The following is an 18,200-nucleotide window of genomic DNA, read 5'->3' on the forward strand; positions in this document are numbered from 1 at the left end:
AGGCGGAGCTTGGGCCACCTCCTGCAGACCTGTCTCGCTCCCGGGCAGAGGACCTGGTAGCTGCATGGAATAATGCGGCTGCCGGAGCCTTAGACCGGGTTGCGCCTTTGCGGCCTCTCCGATGGCAACGATCGACCCGGGCTCCCTGGTTTAACGGGGAGCTAAGAGCGATGAAACGCCACAGGAGACGCCTAGAGAGCAAGTGGAGATCCTCCCGCTCCGAATCTGACCGAACACAGGTAAGAGCCTACTTAAGGACCTACCTTGTGGCAATAAGAGTGGCCAAACGCCGATATTGTGCCACCCTTATTGCGTCCGCAGAGAACTGCCCTGCCGTCCTGTTTCGGGTGACCCGCTCCCTTCTGTCACAGGGGCAGCGGGATCCCCCATTGCAGGGCAGGGCAGAGGAATTCGGGGAATACCTGAAGGATAAAATCGATCAGATCCGGAGGGAATGGACCCCCTTCAGTGCTCCAGGGTGGGCGTCCGAGGCGAGTCTTGAGAGACCACGCTGGGAGGAGTTTGACCCTGTTGTCACCGAAGATTTGGACAGGTTGCGCGGGCGACTGCGAGCCACTACATGTTTACTGGACCCGTGTCCCTCCTGGCTTGTACTGGCTTCCTGGGAGGGTTCACGAGGCTGGCTACTGGGACTGGTGAACACTTCGTTGAGTGAGGGCCTTTTACCAGCCACCTTGAAAGAGGCGGTGGTGAGGCCCCTGCTCAAGAAGCCTTCTCTGGACCCAAAGGAGCTAGCAAATTATCGTCCTGTCTCCAACTTTCCTTTCTTAGCGAAGGTTGTTGAGAGTGTGGTGGCTCAGCAGTTCCCGCGTCACCTGGAGGAATCTGATTATCTAGACCCGCGCCAGTCCGGCTTCCGACCCGGTCACAGCACGGAGACGGCCTTGGTCGCGTTGGTGGATGATCTCTGGAGGGCAAAGGACAGGGGTTGCTCCTCTATCCTTGTCCTATTAGATCTCTCGGCGGCTTTCGATACCATCGACCATGGTATCCTATTGCGCCGTCTGGAGGGGTTGGGGGTAGGAGGCACCGTGTTGCGGTGGTTCCACTCCTACCTCTCTGGCCGGACGCAATGCGTGTTGGCAGGGGAGCAGAGGTCGACCCCGAGGCCCCTTACTTGTGGGCTCCCACAGGGGTCGGTCCTCTCGCCTCTCCTGTTCAACACATATATGAAGCCGCTGGGTGGGATCATCCGTGGTTTTGGGGTGGGATACCATCTGTACGCTGACGACACGCAGCTGTACATTTCCACCCCAAACCACCCCAACGAGGCCGTCGAAGTGATGTCCCGGTGTCTGGAAGCCGTGCGGGTCTGGATGGGGGACAACAGGCTCAAGCTCAACCCCTCCAAGACAGAGTGGCTGTGGCTTCCAGCTTCCCGGTTCAACCAGTACATTCCATCTCTGGCCATCGGGGACGAGCAATTAGCTCCGGTGGAACGGGCACGCAATTTGGGCGTCCTCCTAGATGCCCGGCTGGCTATGGATGACCATGTGGCAGCCGTGGCGAGGGGGGCGTTCCACCAGGTTCGCCTGGTGCGCCAATTGCGACCCCTTTTGGACCGGGATGCCCTGCGCACAGTCACTCATGCGCTGGTGACGTCCCGCCTGGACTACTGCAACGCTCTCTACATGGGGCTCCCCTTGAGGTGCGCCCGTGGATTGCAGTTGGTCCAGAATGCAGCCGCGCGGGTAATTATGGGGAGAACGAGGTTCTCCCATATAACACCTCTCCTGCGCGAGCTGCACTGGCTACCTGTGGCCTACCGGGTGCGCTTCAAGGTGTTAGTCACCATCTTTAAAGTGCTCCATGGCACAGGGCCTAGTTACCTGCGGGATCGCGTCCTGCCCCACACATCCCTGCGACCTATTCGCTCGCACAGAGAGGGACTTCTCCGGGTGTCGTCCTCCAGAGAGTGTCAGAGGGCGGCGCCCAGGAGTAGGGCCTTCTCTGTGGTGGGCCCTACCCTTTGGAATGACCTCCCCCCAGACATTAGGACAACAACTGACCTCCGCTCCTTCCATATTAAACTTAAGACCCACCTGTTTCGACTAGCCGGCCTGGCTTAAATTTAGAGCTTCTCCACCTCTTAGGCATTTTTAATTGTTAATTTTAACTTTAATTTTTAAATTTTAACTATCATTGGGGTTTTAATTGTCTTAAAGTACTGTAATTTATTTATTTATTTTCCACCTCCTCCATATTATATTGTTGTGTCTGTTGCTATTGTACGTCGCCCCGAGACCCTGGGGGAAGAGGGGGCGATTAAGAAGTAAAATTAAATAAATAAATAAATAAATAAAAAATCTGGCAAGTGACACAAATCCTTATAAAACTTAGTCTACCCCTTCCGATCTACCGTATTTCCCCGGAAATAAGACAAGGACTTATTTTCTTTTGACTCCCCCTAAAATAAGCACTTGGCCTTATTTTCGGGGAGGTCTTATTATTTTTTAGGTGCAGGAGGCCCCTTAGCCTCGGCCTGCAGCCCACAGATCAGCCGATCCAGAGAGGGCCGGAAGTTCTGTCTCTGTTTACGGCGCACTCTTGCCCACCCTAGCGTTACTGGGCCGGCTGCTCTTTTTACGTCCGCCACTAAGAGAAGGGGTGCAGTAGCTAGGGTTTGCGGGAGCGGCCTCCGCGAGGCCGTTCTGCGTGGATGGCTGGGGCGCGTGGGGTATGTTCCCCCCTTTCCCCCTCCAGGAACCGGCAGGAACCGGCTGCACATGCATTTAAATATTTTAGGGGAGGGCTTATTATTGAGGGAGGGCTTATTTTAACGCAGGCGCTCCAAAGCCCGATTGAGCTTATTATCCGGGGAGGTCTTATTTTCGGGGGAAACAGGGTATCAAGCCTACCTTTAATGAAGCGAACAGATGTGAGTCAACCAGGATTTTCATTTTCTTGCAAGTAAGCGTTGAAAATAACATGCAGAGCTGTGATTTTTCAACAGCCAAGATCAAAGCATTAACCACTTACCAAAATCTCCTTAAAGGGGAAGTAATCCAGCTCTCTGTTCCTTGGGGAGTCGAAGACAACCGGAAATGTTTTGTGGGGAGCCTGGACGTAGCCAAATTCCATCTCGTCCTAAATTGACGGAAAAGTTGATATAAAATTAAGAGGTGTCGCCTCTTGGTGTTGTGCAACAGATTGCAGATTTTAGAAACCTACATTTGGGTTTCAATCCGTTGAAACTCAAGGCAAAGCAATTCAGGTTTGTCTACTAAAAATATATATATATATATATTTTAAAAAATGTTTTAGGCATCATTTTGAGGTGTCCCTGCTCTCTGAGCTTGCTTGTTTTCTTGCGGACGTTTAATTACCATAACTTGGTAACATCATCAGTGCTTGGGGTTTGTGGAGAGGGGGAGGAGGAGGGGGAGGAGGAGGAGAACTACTGTGGGATCCTTGGTGCTCTTTGAGTTTGCTTCTTTTCTTGTAGACATTTAATTACCCAAATGAGCAAGCTCAGAGAGCACCAAGGACTCCATAGACTTCCTCTTCCTCCTCTCTGCATACTCCACTCCCTCCTAGCACTGATGGTGTTTCCTAGTTGGGTCATGAAACACCTGGAAGAAAACAACCAAGCTCAGAGAGCGCCAAGGACCCTATAGTTCTCCTCCTCTTCCTCTCTGCACACCTCAAACCTCCTAGCATTGATTGTAATAATAATAATAATAATAAGCTTTATTGATGAGCCTGTAGCCTATATCAAAGCACAGCATTGATTGCGCTACCTAGTTAGGGTCAGGAAACGTCTACAAGAAAACAAGGAAGCTCAGAGAGCACCAAGGACCCCTCATGTCAGTCCTGAACTACAAACATTCTTTATAAGAATAGATTTTATTGCAACAGAGTGAAAATAATTGGGGAACTGTGAATATGGAGAAGAATTTCAATGGAACCTTTCATGTTACGACATTCATGCCCTCGTCCTTTCTCGCCTGGACTACTGCAACGCTCTCTACATGGGGCTGCCCTTGAAGAGCACCCGGAGGCTTCAGCTGGTCCAGAATGCGGCCGCGCGGGTTGTCATGGGGGTACCTAGGTGCTCCCCTGTTACACCCCTTTTAGGCGGCCTGCACTGGTTGCCGGTTGTTTTCCGGGTGCGATTCAAGGTATTAATTATGACCTTTAAAGCGCTCCATGGCTTAGGCCCAGGGTACCTGCCAGACCACCTACTGCCACCAGTAGCCTCCCACCGTCCAGTACGATCCCACAGAGTTGGCCTCCTCAGGGTGCCGTCGGCCAGACAGTGTCGTCTGGTGACCCCCAGGGGGAGAACCTTCTCTGTGGGAGCGCCTTCCCTCTGGAATGAGCTGCCCCCGGAGCTTCGCATAATCCCCGACCTCCGGTCCTTCCGATGCGCCCTAAAAAGTTGGCTTTTCCAGCAAGCCGGCCTGGCCTGTCAATTTTAACTTATTTTTTAAATGTATTGTCTTTTTAATTCGGTTTGGTTTTTTTGGATATGGATTTAATTTTTTTTTTAACTTTTGGGATGTGTGTTTTTTAATGTTGTACGCCGCCCTGAGTCCTTTGGGAGAAGGGAGGCATATAAATACAAACAAACAAACAAACAAACAAACAAACTGATGGATGCCCTATGAGGAAGAGATGCCACCTAGCCTTGGTTAAAAGCACCTCCAATTATTTCTGGAGGTGCAAAGGATAAGAACTACCCCCGTTTCTTCTCCGGTAGCCTCAGAATCTCGTCTACCCAAACTGCCTCTCGGCTGTGACCTACCTGGATCCATCGGTCGCCCCTATTTTTCTCTTCCGGGCTGATAATAAATTTGCATCCCGCTGTTGTGGCAAGCTTCTTTATACGTTCCACAAAATCCTCATTACCCTCGACACTGGATATTCAGAGGAATAGATGGAGATGTTGAAAGAAAGAAATAGAGGAGAGATAAGGGCTTGGGTCTTCGCCAAATTTGATGGTGGGCGTGCAGAAAGCTTCATACATGTATGTTGCAGAGATAGCATTCAGCCGGTTTGCATCAGTTCATCCGAACCGGCGGCAGACATTTTGCCCGTTCGGCGAACTGGTAGCGATGGCCGGCTGGCCATGTGCCCGAACTGGTCTCCCTATCGCCAGTTTCTCACCCCGCCCGTCCGATCGCTGCTCGCTTGCACCGCCTCTTTGCCTACTGGCTCTCAAAGAGGCTGGCCACAGGCCGCTGGAAAATCCTCCAGTCGGCAAAAAAGCAGCTGCCATTGCCGCCATCTTCTTCACGCATGCCAGGGGTGGGTTCCTGCCAGTTCTAACCTCTTCTATAGAAGAGGTTCCACAAATCTACAGTGCCGTTTAGAATTGGTTCCAGCTCCCTCCCCCCGCCCGTCCAAACATCATCAAGATGAAGAGCGAGAGGAGGAATTCTGGGAGTTGAAGTCCACAAGTCTTAAAGCTGTCAAGTTTGAACACCCCTGGGGTTTTTTTTCTAAAGGGTTAGGGGTGCAAGGGTCTTGTAACTTGACAGCTTAAAGACTTAGACACTTCAATGCCAGAGTTCCTGAGCCAACATGACTGGAGGAGGAATTCTGGGAGTTGAAGTCCACAAGTCTTAAAGCTGTCAAGTTTGAACAGCCCTGGGGTTTTTTTTCTAAAGGGTTAGGGGTGCAAGGGTCTTGTAACTTGACAGCTTTAAGACTTGGACACTTCAATGCCAGAGTTCCTGAGCCAACATGACTGGAGGAGGAATTCTGGGAGTTGAAGTCCACAAGTCTTAAAGCTGTCAAGTTTGAACACCCCTGGGGTTTTTTTTCTAAAGGGTTAGGGGTGCAAGGGTCTTGTAACTTGACAGCTTTAAGACTTGGACACTTCAATGCCAGAGTTCCTGAGCCAACATGACTGGAGGAGGAATTCTGGGAGTTGAAGTCCACAAGTCTTAAAGCTGTCAAGTTTGAACACCCCTGGGGGTTTTTTTCTAAAGGGTTAGGGGTGCAAGGGTCTTGCAACTTGACAGCTTTAAGACTTGCGTGCTTCAAATGCCAGAGTTCCTGAGCCAACATTTTGGTTGCTAAGCAAGAGCGTTGTTAAGTGAGTTTCACCACATTTTACAAGTTGGCCATGCCCACCCAGTCACATGACTGCCAAGCCACTCCCACCCAGTCACATGGCTGGCAAGCCACTCCCACAAAGCAGGCCACACAGAAGAGGTTCTAAAAAAATTTGAAACCCACCACTGACGCATGCGCATGCCATTGTCTTGCAAGTCCAAGCCTTCCGGACTGGACCAGCCGCCGTGGAAGGTAAGCAACCCAAGAGGAGGTGATGGGGGAGGGCCGGGAAAAATCCTTTAAAATTTCCTACCTTTTCCTGTGGGTGTGGCTAGGTGGGCGTGTCAGGTGACTGAGTGGGTGTGGGTGTGAGTGATGTCACATTGGCCACACCCACTCAGTCACGTGCTCTCCACCTAGCCATGCCCACCGAACCAGTAACGAAAACGTTTAAATCCCACCACTGGAATGTTGGTCCATGAGTCCTTACCTGCAGATATAAACAGTAACTGGTTGCAAGGTGTTTGGGGTCATAATCCATGGAGCCACCCGGAAGACCAAAGTATCTGTGAAAACGGAAGTTTCTAGGACCTCCTGAAGCAGGAAAAAAACAGGAGACAAGGACCAAGAAATAGGTTGAATTCCAGAAAGATGCATCTACACATTTAAAAGTTACAAGATTTAGGAGTACAGAGCTAAGCTTGGAGTAAAAAAACAGAGAGGTCCACATTCTCTTTAGTCCAGGAAAGGAAGCGGGGTGAGAAAGAAGCTCAAGATAATACCACGTTGATCCTCTTTAAAGATAAAGGTTCCCCTTGCACCTCTGTGCTAGTCGTTCCCGACTAGAGGGTGGTGCTCATCTCCGTTTCAAAGCCGAAGAGCCAGCGCTGTCCGAAGACATCTCCGTGGTCATGTGGCTGGCATGACTCAACACCGAAGGTGCACGGAACGCTGTTCCTTTCCCACCAAAGGTGGCTCCTATTTCTCTACTTGCATTTTTTACGTGCTTTCGAACTGCTTCTGTTGGCAGAAGCTGGGACAAGTCACGGGAGCTCACTCAATTATGCGGCGCTAGGGATTCGAATCGCTGAACTGCCGACCTTTCTGATCGACAAGCTAAGCGACTTATCCACTGAGCCACCGCATCCCCACCGATCCTCTTTACTAAAGGAAATTTAAATGTACAATTTCAAGATTCTGTTCGTTGGACTTTCTACAATAATAAAATAGAATTCCTGTAAGTTTTGGGGAGCTCTGTGAATAGCTGATGAATGAAGAAGTGAAGAAGGTCCTAGAGAGAGAGAGAGGTCCTAGGCTGACGATTGAAAAAGCATTCCAGATGCTTTCTCCATTTCCCTGTGAAAGGTGCTTCCTTCTCCCTCTTCCCCATGTTCTCTTTGATGTTCTCCAATACCTTCTTGACGGGCTCCAGGAGTGAAGCGTGGAAAGTGACAAGTCCCGAGAAGTCAACGTCAGGAAATTTCAGCCCTTCCACGTAGAAAACACTCTCCACTTGACCAGGCTTCCGTTTCACGTGGTAGGAGATCTTTTCAGATCCTAGAACGTGTTTGTAATATTTCTTCTCCTTCTTGTCTGCGAATCAAAACCCAATCTTGCTTTATTCATTTCTTGAAGGCAAACATACATACCTTTATACAGACCCGGCAGTTTAAAGCAATCTGTATAATTAAACCCAAGCACATGAACCCTTTGAGATCCAAAGGAACTTGTAGTTGGCTATCATTGGTGACCAGAGAGTTGGTCAAACGTTTGATCTGTCCTAACAAAATTATAGACCTCCTCTTTGGTTGCATCAACAGAGGGATAGAATCAAGATCACGTGAAGTGTTAATACCACTTTATAATGCCTTGGTAAGGCCACACTTGGAATACTGCATTCAGTTCTGGTCGCCACGATGTAGAAAAGATGTGGAGACTCTAGAAAGAGTGCAGAGAAGAGCAACAAAGAGGATGAGGGGACTGGAGACTAAAACATATGAAGAACGGTTGCAGGAACTGGGTATGTCTAGCTTAAGAGAAAGAAGGACTAGGGGAGACATGATAGCAGTGTTCCAATATCTCAGGGGTTGCCAGAAAGAAGAGGGAGTCAAACTATTTTCCAAGGCACCCGAGGGTAGAACAAGAAGCAATGGGTGGAAACTAATCAAGGAGAGAAGCAACTTAGAACTGAGGAGAAACTTCCTGACAGTGAGAACAATTAATCAGTGGAACAGAAGTTGCCTCCAGAAGTTGTGAATGCCTCAACACTGGAAGTCTTTAAGAAGATGTTGGATAGCCATTTGTCTGGAACGGTATAGGGTTTCCTGCCTAGGCAGGGGGTTGGACTAGAAGACCTCCAAGGTCCCTTCCAACTCTGCTCTTGTATTGTATTGTATTGTATTGTATTGGTGCAGGACAGGGAAAATAGGTATTGGGTGGATCCTCTCAAAAATACTCCCTTGTTTTCTCTAGATCATCATCATCTTCATTTAATGACCCTATAATCCCTTGAAGGATGGAGTCTGGGCACTCCAAGACGGAGTGGCTGTGGCTACCGGCGCCTCGATTCAACCAGTGGATCCCATCGCTGGCCATAGGGGGTGAACAACTGCCCCCCGTGGAGCGGGCGCGCAATTTGGGCGTCCTCCTTGATGCCTGGCTGTCGATGGACGACCATGTGGCAGCCGTGGCGAGGGGGGCGTTCCACCAGGTTTGCCTGGTGCGCCAATTGCGCCCCCTATTGGACCGGGACGCCTTACGCACAGTCACTCATGCGCTGGTGATGTCTCGTCTGGACTACTGCAACGCTCTCTACATGGGGCTCCCCTTGAGATGCACCCGAAGACTACAGCTAGTTCAGAATGCGGCCGCGCGGGCTATCATGGGGAGTACTAGGTACTCCCACATAACACCTCTCCTGCGCGAGCTGCACTGGCTGCCTGTGGTTTTTCGGGTGCGTTTCAAAGTGTTGGTTACCATCTTCAAAGCGCTTCATGGCACGGGACCTAGTTACCTGCGGGATCGCATCTCACCTCATACATCCCTGCGACCAATTCGCTCTCACAGGGAGGGACTCCTCCGGGTGCCGTCCACTAAGCAGTGTCAACGGGCGGTGCCCAGGAGTAGAGCCTTCTCTGTGATGAGCCCAACCCTCTGGAATGACCTCCCCCCCGATATCAGGACTACTTCTGACCTCCGCTCCTTCCGACAGAAACTTAAGACCCACCTGTTCCAATTAGCTGGCCTAGCTGATTTATAGTCCCACTTTCAACCTCCTGGCAAACATCTTATTTTGGGGTATTTTTAAGGGTAATTTTAACTTTTATTCGTATTTTAATCCATTACTGTACAGTGTATATCCTACCTCCTCCGTCTATCTATGTATATCTATATTTTTGTATCCACATTGTTTTAATATGACTGTACACCGCCCCGAGTCCTGTCAAGGAAAGGACGCGGTCTATAAATTAAAGTATTATTATTATTATTATTATTATTATTATTATTATTATTATTATTATTATTATTATTATTATTATTATTATTATTATTATTATTATTATTATTATTAACGGAATAAAGCCAGCAGAGTCTTAATGGCCAGATGCCCTTCCTGTCACCAATGTGGATTTTTGTTCAGCAGATACATTCTCATTGTGCCCAGAGTGAGAAAATCTGCCTCTACCTAGGATCGAACTAACAGCCTAATTTAAGGCGAGAGCTCCACCTCTAGGCCACCCACTACTCCTTCCTTGTTTTTCTCTACATGAGTAGCATAAAAAGGGTAACTGGACATCATGGTTGCTTGGAGAATCTAAGATAAACATTCTCCTTTGGGTCTTTGCTTAATCTGCCTTCAGCCTCGGTCCTGAAGCCCAACCGCCTGCTGGCCTTCAACACTTACTTTTACGGTAGAAGACTCCCACTTTGTCACAATCAGCTTTCGAGATGTGGAGAGTCAGCTGGTAGTTTGCAAAAACTTCATTAGGTCCCTGAGTTGTCAGGATCATAAGGGACATATCCTGCAGGTCTAAAAGGGAGAACCAAGTCAATGTTCTGACCGAGGCTTGCCAAGAACACGAAACAAACTCCATGTCGCGACAAAAAAACCCCTTTTATTAATTTGCTGTGAATTTTGCTCATTCACAGCCGGCAAAAGTCTTTCAAAGGAGGATTTACAGTCGCAGACCTTATCTGGCTTGGAGAGCTGCCAGGTTGATATCTGCAGAACTTGGCCAGGAGTCTCAGAGAGTCAGGAACCAGTTAAGCGAACTAATTGCCTACTGCAAACTCCACTCCCCTTTCACTCCTCTTTTATTCCCTATGGGAGGGGCCATTCCCCATCCACCTGTGGCCTTACTCCCAAGTCGACCCCTGTTCTTTAGCTGTTCCCTTCGTCTGGCAACTCTGTGCATGTGCACACTGGGAACAGGCTCCAGCTGTTCTTCTGCCCCACTGATGTCTGACTCTGAAGGCAGCTGAGAACTGGCATATGGCTCTGGCCCCCTCTCTGCCTCCGACACAGAGCCCTCATCAGAGCCTTCCCCAGACTCCAGGACTGGCTCATCTTCCTCCCCAACCCTCCTCACTGTCTGAATCTGCTGGCCATTGGTGGGCCACAACATTCAATTCCAATTGAGCCAAAAACTCTTCACTTCTGGCCTCACACTTTCATGAAACACAATCTTTAGTTTGGTTGATGAGCTCAACTATTCACAATTGTTTACGTGTCCGATCACAAGAGGAAGGCATGACCATTTATGATAACTTTGGGGTATTATACAGACCATCAAGCACCCTTTCGGTGACCAGCGTAAATGCAACCGGTCCTCAGCTGAGGACTCTCTCTACTTCATCACCGTGTCTTTTACAGATTCTGGGTGTTGAAGTCCACACCTCTCCAAGCTTTGGAGGATGAGAAAAAACGGCCCTTAACAATGGCTGCTGCCGCCTACCTTCCTTGGACGTCAGGTGGGTGTCCTTGTTGTCCTCCTTTTCGGCTGTAGGGTTGTCTCGGTCACAGTTCACCAAGAGAATGGCGCCCTTTCCATCCGGCCCCCACGTCCACTGGTCCTGCAGGGATGGGAAGCCATGTCAGGATGGACATCAGCAAAGGTAGCGTCCCTCTTTGGCTGTCTCCCTCCAGCCCGGATCCGTTCCTCCTCCTCCTCTTTGTGGAGGCAATGAAAAATAACCACCATCTTCTCCGGAACCTGCCAGAAGACCAATCTAAGGTCTCGGGAGCCCTTGTGAAAAGCAGCGTCTGTTTCCCAAGTCATCCAGCGACAATTTCATTTATTATGTATTTATTCATTACGTTTAGATGATTGCAATTAACCCAGTGAGTTCATTACAGCACCACCCCAGCCAGGTGTGCCCCAGATGGGTTAGCAAACCCCTCCCCTGCCAGCAGGAGAAAGAGCCCACAAAGGCATCAGTTTCCCAACCTCTCCGCCTTACGTTGCACGTATTTTCATTCCTGTCATTCTACTCCAACCCAAAATCTTATTTTAATCTAACCTTTTGTTTCCCTCCTTTCGTCACCGTTCCCGAACGGTTTGTATCAGTATCCAAGGACATTTCTGCAGCAGGAAAACAAAGGAGGGGGGGAGAGGAATGTTTTAAAACAAAGAATCTTTTCATGATTCCCATCCAAAGTCTCTGCTTGCACCCCAGTCTCATTTTTCGGTGAGAAAAGCGTGTCTCAGGCCATGTTGGTTAGCTGTCTGCTTTTGCTTTTTCCCTGCTCAATGCCAGTCTGATCAGGGCAGGGTTCATCCATCCAGATGTGCTGAGTTCCAGCCCCCCCCCAATTCACCTTTTGGGCGGTGCCAGGCCTCTGCATCCCTGCCAGCTTACCTATGCCGGTAACATGCAGAATCGCTTTGGCGATGGGGACCTTGCCGTTACCTTCGTAGTACGAAACTCTGATCTGCAATATACCATCAAACAGTGAATTTAAGTCAAAGGATATTGGGGATGGCACCCCTGAAAATCCCCCCCTCTGTAACACACCCCTGTTTTCAACTTTATAATCTATCAGGGCCCCTGTGCCCAAAGGAACATTGAATTGGGAAATTTCTAATTTGCATCGTGGTGGATAAATAGCAATAGCACTTAGACTTATATACCGCTTCACAGTTGCTTTTACAGCCCTCTCCAAGCGTTTACAGAGTCAGCCTATTGTCCCCTACAATCTGGGTCCTCATTTTACCAACCTTGGAAAGGATGGAAGGCTGAGTGAACTTTAAGCCGGTGAGGATCGAACTGCTGGCAGTGGGCAGTCAGCAGAATTAGCTTCATTCTAACCACGGCTCTAATAAATCTTAGCCTGCATTTTTATCTCACTCAGCTTTTAAAACAATTCTTGCGTTGTGTCTTGAGGAGGCTCCTCTGAAGGAGGGGAGTTTGAGAACCTACCAAATAAATTCGTTGTGTTTTTTCTTTTTTGGCCTCCCTAGTTAGAATTCTCCACTGGTTCCCATTGCAGGTTTAAGCACTTCCTCAATATCTGAACTTCATAAACCGGTCTTATTGTGGAACAACGGAGTTGGAAGGGACCTTGGAGGTCTTCTAGTCCAACCAGCCAGTCCCCTTGCTCAAGACCCTGTAGCAGTGATGGTGAATCTTTTTCCGCCTCGGGTGCCAAAAGCACACAAAACGTACACTATCGCACACACTCGCCCTTGCGTTCCCACTCCCATAATTTAATTCCCCCTCGCGCCCTGCCTCTTGCTCATGTACTCTTGACATCACCACCACGCTGCCCCATACATGCGTACACAGCTTTCTTGGAGTCTGGGGAGGGCAACAACGACCTCTCTGCTCCCCCGGTGGCCCTCCGGAAGCCAGAAACACTCCGTTTTCTGACTTCCGATGGGCCTGGTAGGTCCGTTTTCCACCCTCCCCAGGCTCCAGAAGCTTTCTAGGACCCTGAGGAGGGTGAAAAACGGCCCAACATGCAAACCGGAAGTTCAGGAATTGACTTCCGTGACTGCCGGTGGGGGTGTTTTTCTCCCTCCGGAGGCTTCAGAAGGTTTCCCTGAAGCCTCCGGAGGGCGAAGAAGAGCCCAATGCGCAATGGGAGTCCATTCCTGAACTTCCGGAGGGTGAAAAACGGCCAAAATTCAAGGCTGAAAATCGGCTGGCCAGCGTGCGTATGTGCGCTGGAGCTGACAGGGCAACGCCTGGCGTGCCTTCAGAAATGGCTCCGTGTGTCCCCTGTGGCACATGTGTCATAGCTTCGCCATCACGGCCCTATAGCCTTTCAGACAAATGGTTGCCCGATCTCTTATTAAAAACCTGGTTTTTTATAATATGCACCCACAACGTCTGCAGGTAAGTCATTCCACTGGTTTATTTATGATGATTTCCTTCAGGAAATCCCCTTTGTAGGTCTGAAGAACAAATCCCAGTATCTGTTGGGGCTGAGAAGCCATTTTTGGTCTACGTTCCTATCCTCACCTTTTCGTCATCGACTTGGTTGCTTGGCGCATCCATGGTGGCCCTGAATTTGACGCTCTTGTCCAGCGGCCATTTTGTGTCATGGCAGCAGACCTTCGATTTTGTCATCTGATTTTCGATTTTGTAGATGTTCAGGCCATGGGAGGCCCAGATCTCGAAGGAGGTCGCAGTCTTCGGGGCTGCCCTAAAAGGAAAGACGCTGTTCGTTGCAAAACTGTTCCCATTTAAGTCATAAAAGAGATTTAAGATATGCAGCTTCCTCCCTAAAGGTAAAGGTTCCCCTCGCACATATGTGCTAGTCATTCCCGACTCTAGGGGGCAGTGCACATCTCCGTTTCAAAGCCAAAGAGCCAGCGCTGTCCGAAGACGTCTCCGTGGTCATGTGGCAGGTATGACTCAACTCCCGAAAGTGCACGGAATGCTGTTACCTTCCCACCAAAGGTGGTCCCTATTTTTCTACTTGCTATGTTTACGTGCTTTCGAACTGCTAGGTTGGCAGAAGCTGGGACAAGTAACGGGAGCTCACTCTGTTACGCGGCGCTAGGGATTCGAACCGCTGAACTGCCGACCTTTCTGATCGACAAGCTCAGCGTCTCAGCCCCTGAGCCACCACGTCCCTTTATATCCTCCACGCCTCCGTTTAATGCTTTCTGCCCCAGGAATAGTTCTGTTCGTCCATTGCAAACCTCTGCATAAATGTGGGTGAGATCAGACTCTTAATGTCCAGATGACTTTTTGACTGAAGGAATAAGGAGCTGCCCTCTAAAATATCATAGCCAATTCTACCGTTGGCTAATTCACATTGGCAAAATCTACCCCTAATGAATTTGGCAATGGAGAATTGACTTCCAAAATTCCTTTTTAGCCACTTCTTTTACACTGAAGCAGTGAACACAGAATTGAAAGTGTGTTTGCAAGCTACTTTCCCCCAAGCTAACCTGACCCAGGGAAATCCCACCAACAATTCAACAATTAGCAATTATTTTAACCTGGGAATACTTCCTGATGTCTATGGAAAGTCTCAATCATTCAGGCCCACGGTTAGTTATCCCGAAGGTGCTTTTTCCAAAAGGCAAATAAACTTTCTTCCTGTCTTCTTTGAAAACATTTCCCTCTTAGAAGCTTCTTGGATGAGGAGCGAAATGTTTTTTGAAGAAAATAAGAACATCCAATTGCCTTTTTGGGAAAAAGCCCCCTTGGGACCAATTCTTCTTGATGTGAAGATACCGAGATGGGGAAGATACTGAGCATCGAAGAAAGACCCTGGAAATTGTGACTATAATTTATCTTTTGCAACAAGGACTGGTGAAAACATGGCAGTGTAGAAGCACACATTGGGTGACAATCGTTAACACATTTCGTCTGCATTTAGCTGTCTTTTTTAATGGTCCGTTTCCTGCTTTGTCTGTCTTCTCTCTCCACATTTAGTTCCCCTCTAATCCAAATTTAGTTCTTTGGTTTAATAAAGCAGTTCTCCAGGTCTTTATTCACGGTGCATGGTCAAAAAACAAAGGTAGAAGGAGGAACTATAAACTTGTTTTTAAAAAGAGCCTTTTAGAGGTTAGGGGTCCCTGCAGATCATCTTAAGACCATCACATTCCTAAGGGTTTTGTGGTTATGAGCCCACCCAACAATGCAAGAGTTTTTAAGTGTGTGGTTTTGGCATGGATTGCGCTGCAGTCACACCTGTGGTGACAACAGATTGGCTGATCCTTCACCTCCACCTGCACCCAGGTTCTCTCACACCCTCCTCTGATTCTGTTGTGCAGCTGACATTTCCAAGGTGTGCCTCACTGTCATAGGCTGATCAGAGCCAGTGTTTATTCAGCGCATGCATGCACGCACACATTCACCCCTGCCACAAATTCCCATCCGAGTTTGAGATAAGTAACTGAATGACCTAGGGCAGTGGTGGGCAACCTTTTTTTTCAACTGAGCCAAATCTCACCAAAACCACGATTGAAATTTATTTTGAGAGCCACATTTTAAAAACCGAAAATACATAGGATGGTACACTGTTTTTAGTTTCAATAAACTCTGGCATTTGAAGCACGCAAGTCTTAAAGCTGTCAAGTTGCAAGACCCTTGCACCCCTAACCCTTTAGAAAAAAAACCCAGGGGTCTTCAAACCTGACAGCTTGAAGACTTGTGGACTTCAACTCCCAGAATTCTGAGAATTGAAGTCCACCAGTCTTAAAACAGCCAACTTTGCAGACCTCTGTGTTACCCCAAAGCCTGGCGCTGGGCGGGCCTTGCTCCCCCATTGGTGGAGCCCCAAGAAGCGAGGAGGGAGAAAAAGAGACGGAGGCCAAGGAGCTTCCCCCCTGCCCCCTCCCAGCAAAAATCTAACTGGGGAGCCGGGCGGGCAGTAGCAAATTAGCCGATCATGCAATTTGCTACTGCCCGCCCGGCTCCCCGGTTAGATTTTTGCTGGGAGGGGGCGGGGGGGAAGCTCCTTAGCCTCCGTTTCTTTTTCTGCCTCCTTGCTTCTCGTCCCCGCCCGACTTCAGGATCGTCCCTAATCATTGTGGGTCGAAAAGAAAAAAGGGAAAGGGGTGCTTGTTTTGAAGTGCCCGAGAGGAGGGAGGGGAGCGGGCGCCCGGCACACAGAAGAGCCACATTAAAATGTGTAAAGAGCCACATGTGGCTCGCAAGCCGCGGCTTGCCGACCACTGACCTAGGGGATATTTTAGGACAAAGTCTGTGGGTTTTGCCACTATTTTTAGACATTCAAAAACCACCAGAATCTTTGTAAAATAAGCTCCCCGCCATCACTGCAAATCTAGCTTCTCATCCTTTTTGGGTTGGGAAATGTTGGTGCTAAGTTTCTAGAAAGTTTTTCTTTCAAAAAACCAAAGATGTTTTAACGTAACGGATGGCTCTTTGCCTTCTGTTTTGAAGACCGAGAAGGACTGCGTAGAGAGAGGCCAAAGGAAAGGATCGTAGTTTTTCTTTTTTAAAAAAATATATTTTTTTATGAAACGTATTTCAACATTAAAAACAACACACCGTTCCACTCGTTAGAGTGTTTCCTTATGTCACTTATATTAACATAGTTTCCAATTATATAGATTACTATTCTATGTATTCTATGCTCATTTAAATTATAACAATATTTACAAATATATACCTTACTCTCTCCTTTTGATATACCTCTTACTTATTTCTTATATAGTAACTTTATTTTCCAGCCAATTGTACCATATATTCCAAATTTTATAATACTCCAATTCTTCTCTATCCTTTAACTCCATGTCTACCTCTGCACACTCAAGTACCTTTCTTATTATCGCTCGATCTGAGGGGTGGGCGATAGTTTTTCGAAAACATACGAAGAACAGTTGCAGGAACTGGGTATGGCCAGTCCAGAGAAAAGAAGGACTGGGGGGACGACGACAGGATAGCAGTATCCCAGGATTTGAGGGGCTGCCCCAAAGAAGAAGAGGCCAATTTATTTTCTGGAAGTCACTTCCGGTTTGCTCGGAGGGTGGTTTTAAGCGCTCCGAAGGCTTCAGGGACGCCTCTGGACAGTCCCTGAAGCCTCCGGAGGGCCTCCGGGGGGTCGGGGGAGGCTCTTTTCGCCCTCCCCAGGCTCCTATAAAGCCCCTGGAGCCTGGGGAGGGCAAAAAAAACATGTAAAAATGGGGAGGGTCGCGCGTTGCACGCGCATGCGCACTGGGGGGGTCACGCATTACATTATGGGTGCGGCACGCCCGCACTCGACCCCCCTGCGTTCCCCCCACTTGTGGCACGCGAGCCAAAAAAGGTTCGCCATCACTGGTTTAGGGTCTCCTGCTTGAACAGGGGGTTAGACTAGAAGACCTCCAAGGTCCCTTCCAACTCTGTTATTTTGTTAGTTGGTTGCTGAAATTGAACTTATTGAGTTAAACCCTGGAGACCATCTCCTTCTTTGGTGTCTAAGCCAAATCTTATCCCCCCCCCCCAGATGGACGGACCAAAACTTTTCTTCATTAATTGAAGACGGCAAATACCTTCGCTTCCTGTCTGCCCAAAATCTATTCTCGACTTCTAGTGACTTCCAAAAGTGTTTGTCTTCTAAACTGAGCTGGGTTTAAGAGACCAAGTTCCTTATCCTTCGGCAGTTAATAGTTGTGAAATGAACAGGCACATATGCTCCAAATTTTTTACACTCTCTCTGCTAAATCTCTAAATCTTCTGCGAAAGAGAAAGCATCTTTGAAGTTCTTCTTTTCTTCTGCAAATCAACAAAAAGTTGCGTAAGGGGAATGTCTGGATGCTTACCCATGGATATCCAGGCAGAGTTCGGTGCCCAGGACGTAGACCGTGCTGGTAACCTTCTCTGTCGAAAGCTGGGCGCATCTCAGCTCAGCCATGCTGGGGGTTTTCTCCCCCCTGTCTTCCAGGGGTGGGTGGGTTGCTGGCTCTGGAATAAACATCTCTGAGCTGCAGAGAGAGATTTAAAAGGGGAGAGGATGGGGTGGGCACCTGCTCAGCCTCTCCATCTTGCCATCTGATAGGCTGGTGCATACTCTAACCCCGCCTTCTGGGTTGGGGTGGCTGATTTGGAAACTGGCAGCCCGTGTTCTCACCCAAAGAATGTAATCAGCTTCCACCCCAGGGAGGAGGAAGAAAAGGAGGAGGAAGTAGCTAGAAGGCGTGGAGACTTTCTAGAAAGTAGCCCAACTCTCTTGGCTGAAACAGGTTTATTTATGGGTTTATTTTGATTTGATT

The 18,200-nt window shown here is 48.6% G+C and overlaps 1 protein-coding gene across 1 annotated transcript in view; it reads right to left on the reverse strand.

Moving 5' to 3' along the window:
* Window positions 1-17,878, reverse strand: part of LOC309392960 (protein-arginine deiminase type-1-like) — a 29,823-nt gene extending 11,945 nt beyond the window's left edge. The window contains exons 1-10 of the mRNA XM_081954642.1: window positions 17,751-17,878; window positions 13,489-13,672; window positions 11,884-11,956; window positions 11,545-11,606; window positions 10,980-11,097; window positions 9,929-10,054; window positions 7,439-7,617; window positions 6,515-6,618; window positions 4,769-4,880; window positions 3,001-3,108 (exon numbers count right to left, since the gene is read on the reverse strand). Of these exons, the coding sequence (XP_081810768.1) occupies window positions 3,001-3,108; window positions 4,769-4,880; window positions 6,515-6,618; window positions 7,439-7,617; window positions 9,929-10,054; window positions 10,980-11,097; window positions 11,545-11,606; window positions 11,884-11,956; window positions 13,489-13,672; window positions 17,751-17,842 (1,158 nt within the window). The 5' untranslated portion in view covers window positions 17,843-17,878. The remainder of the gene's footprint in view (window positions 1-3,000; window positions 3,109-4,768; window positions 4,881-6,514; window positions 6,619-7,438; window positions 7,618-9,928; window positions 10,055-10,979; window positions 11,098-11,544; window positions 11,607-11,883; window positions 11,957-13,488; window positions 13,673-17,750) is intronic.
* Window positions 17,879-18,200: the final 322 nt, after the last annotated feature.

The sequence above is a fragment of the Natrix helvetica genome, assembly GCF_964273705.1.
Source record: "Natrix helvetica genome assembly, chromosome: 5".
NCBI classification, from domain to species: Eukaryota; Metazoa; Chordata; class Lepidosauria; order Squamata; family Natricidae; genus Natrix; species Natrix helvetica.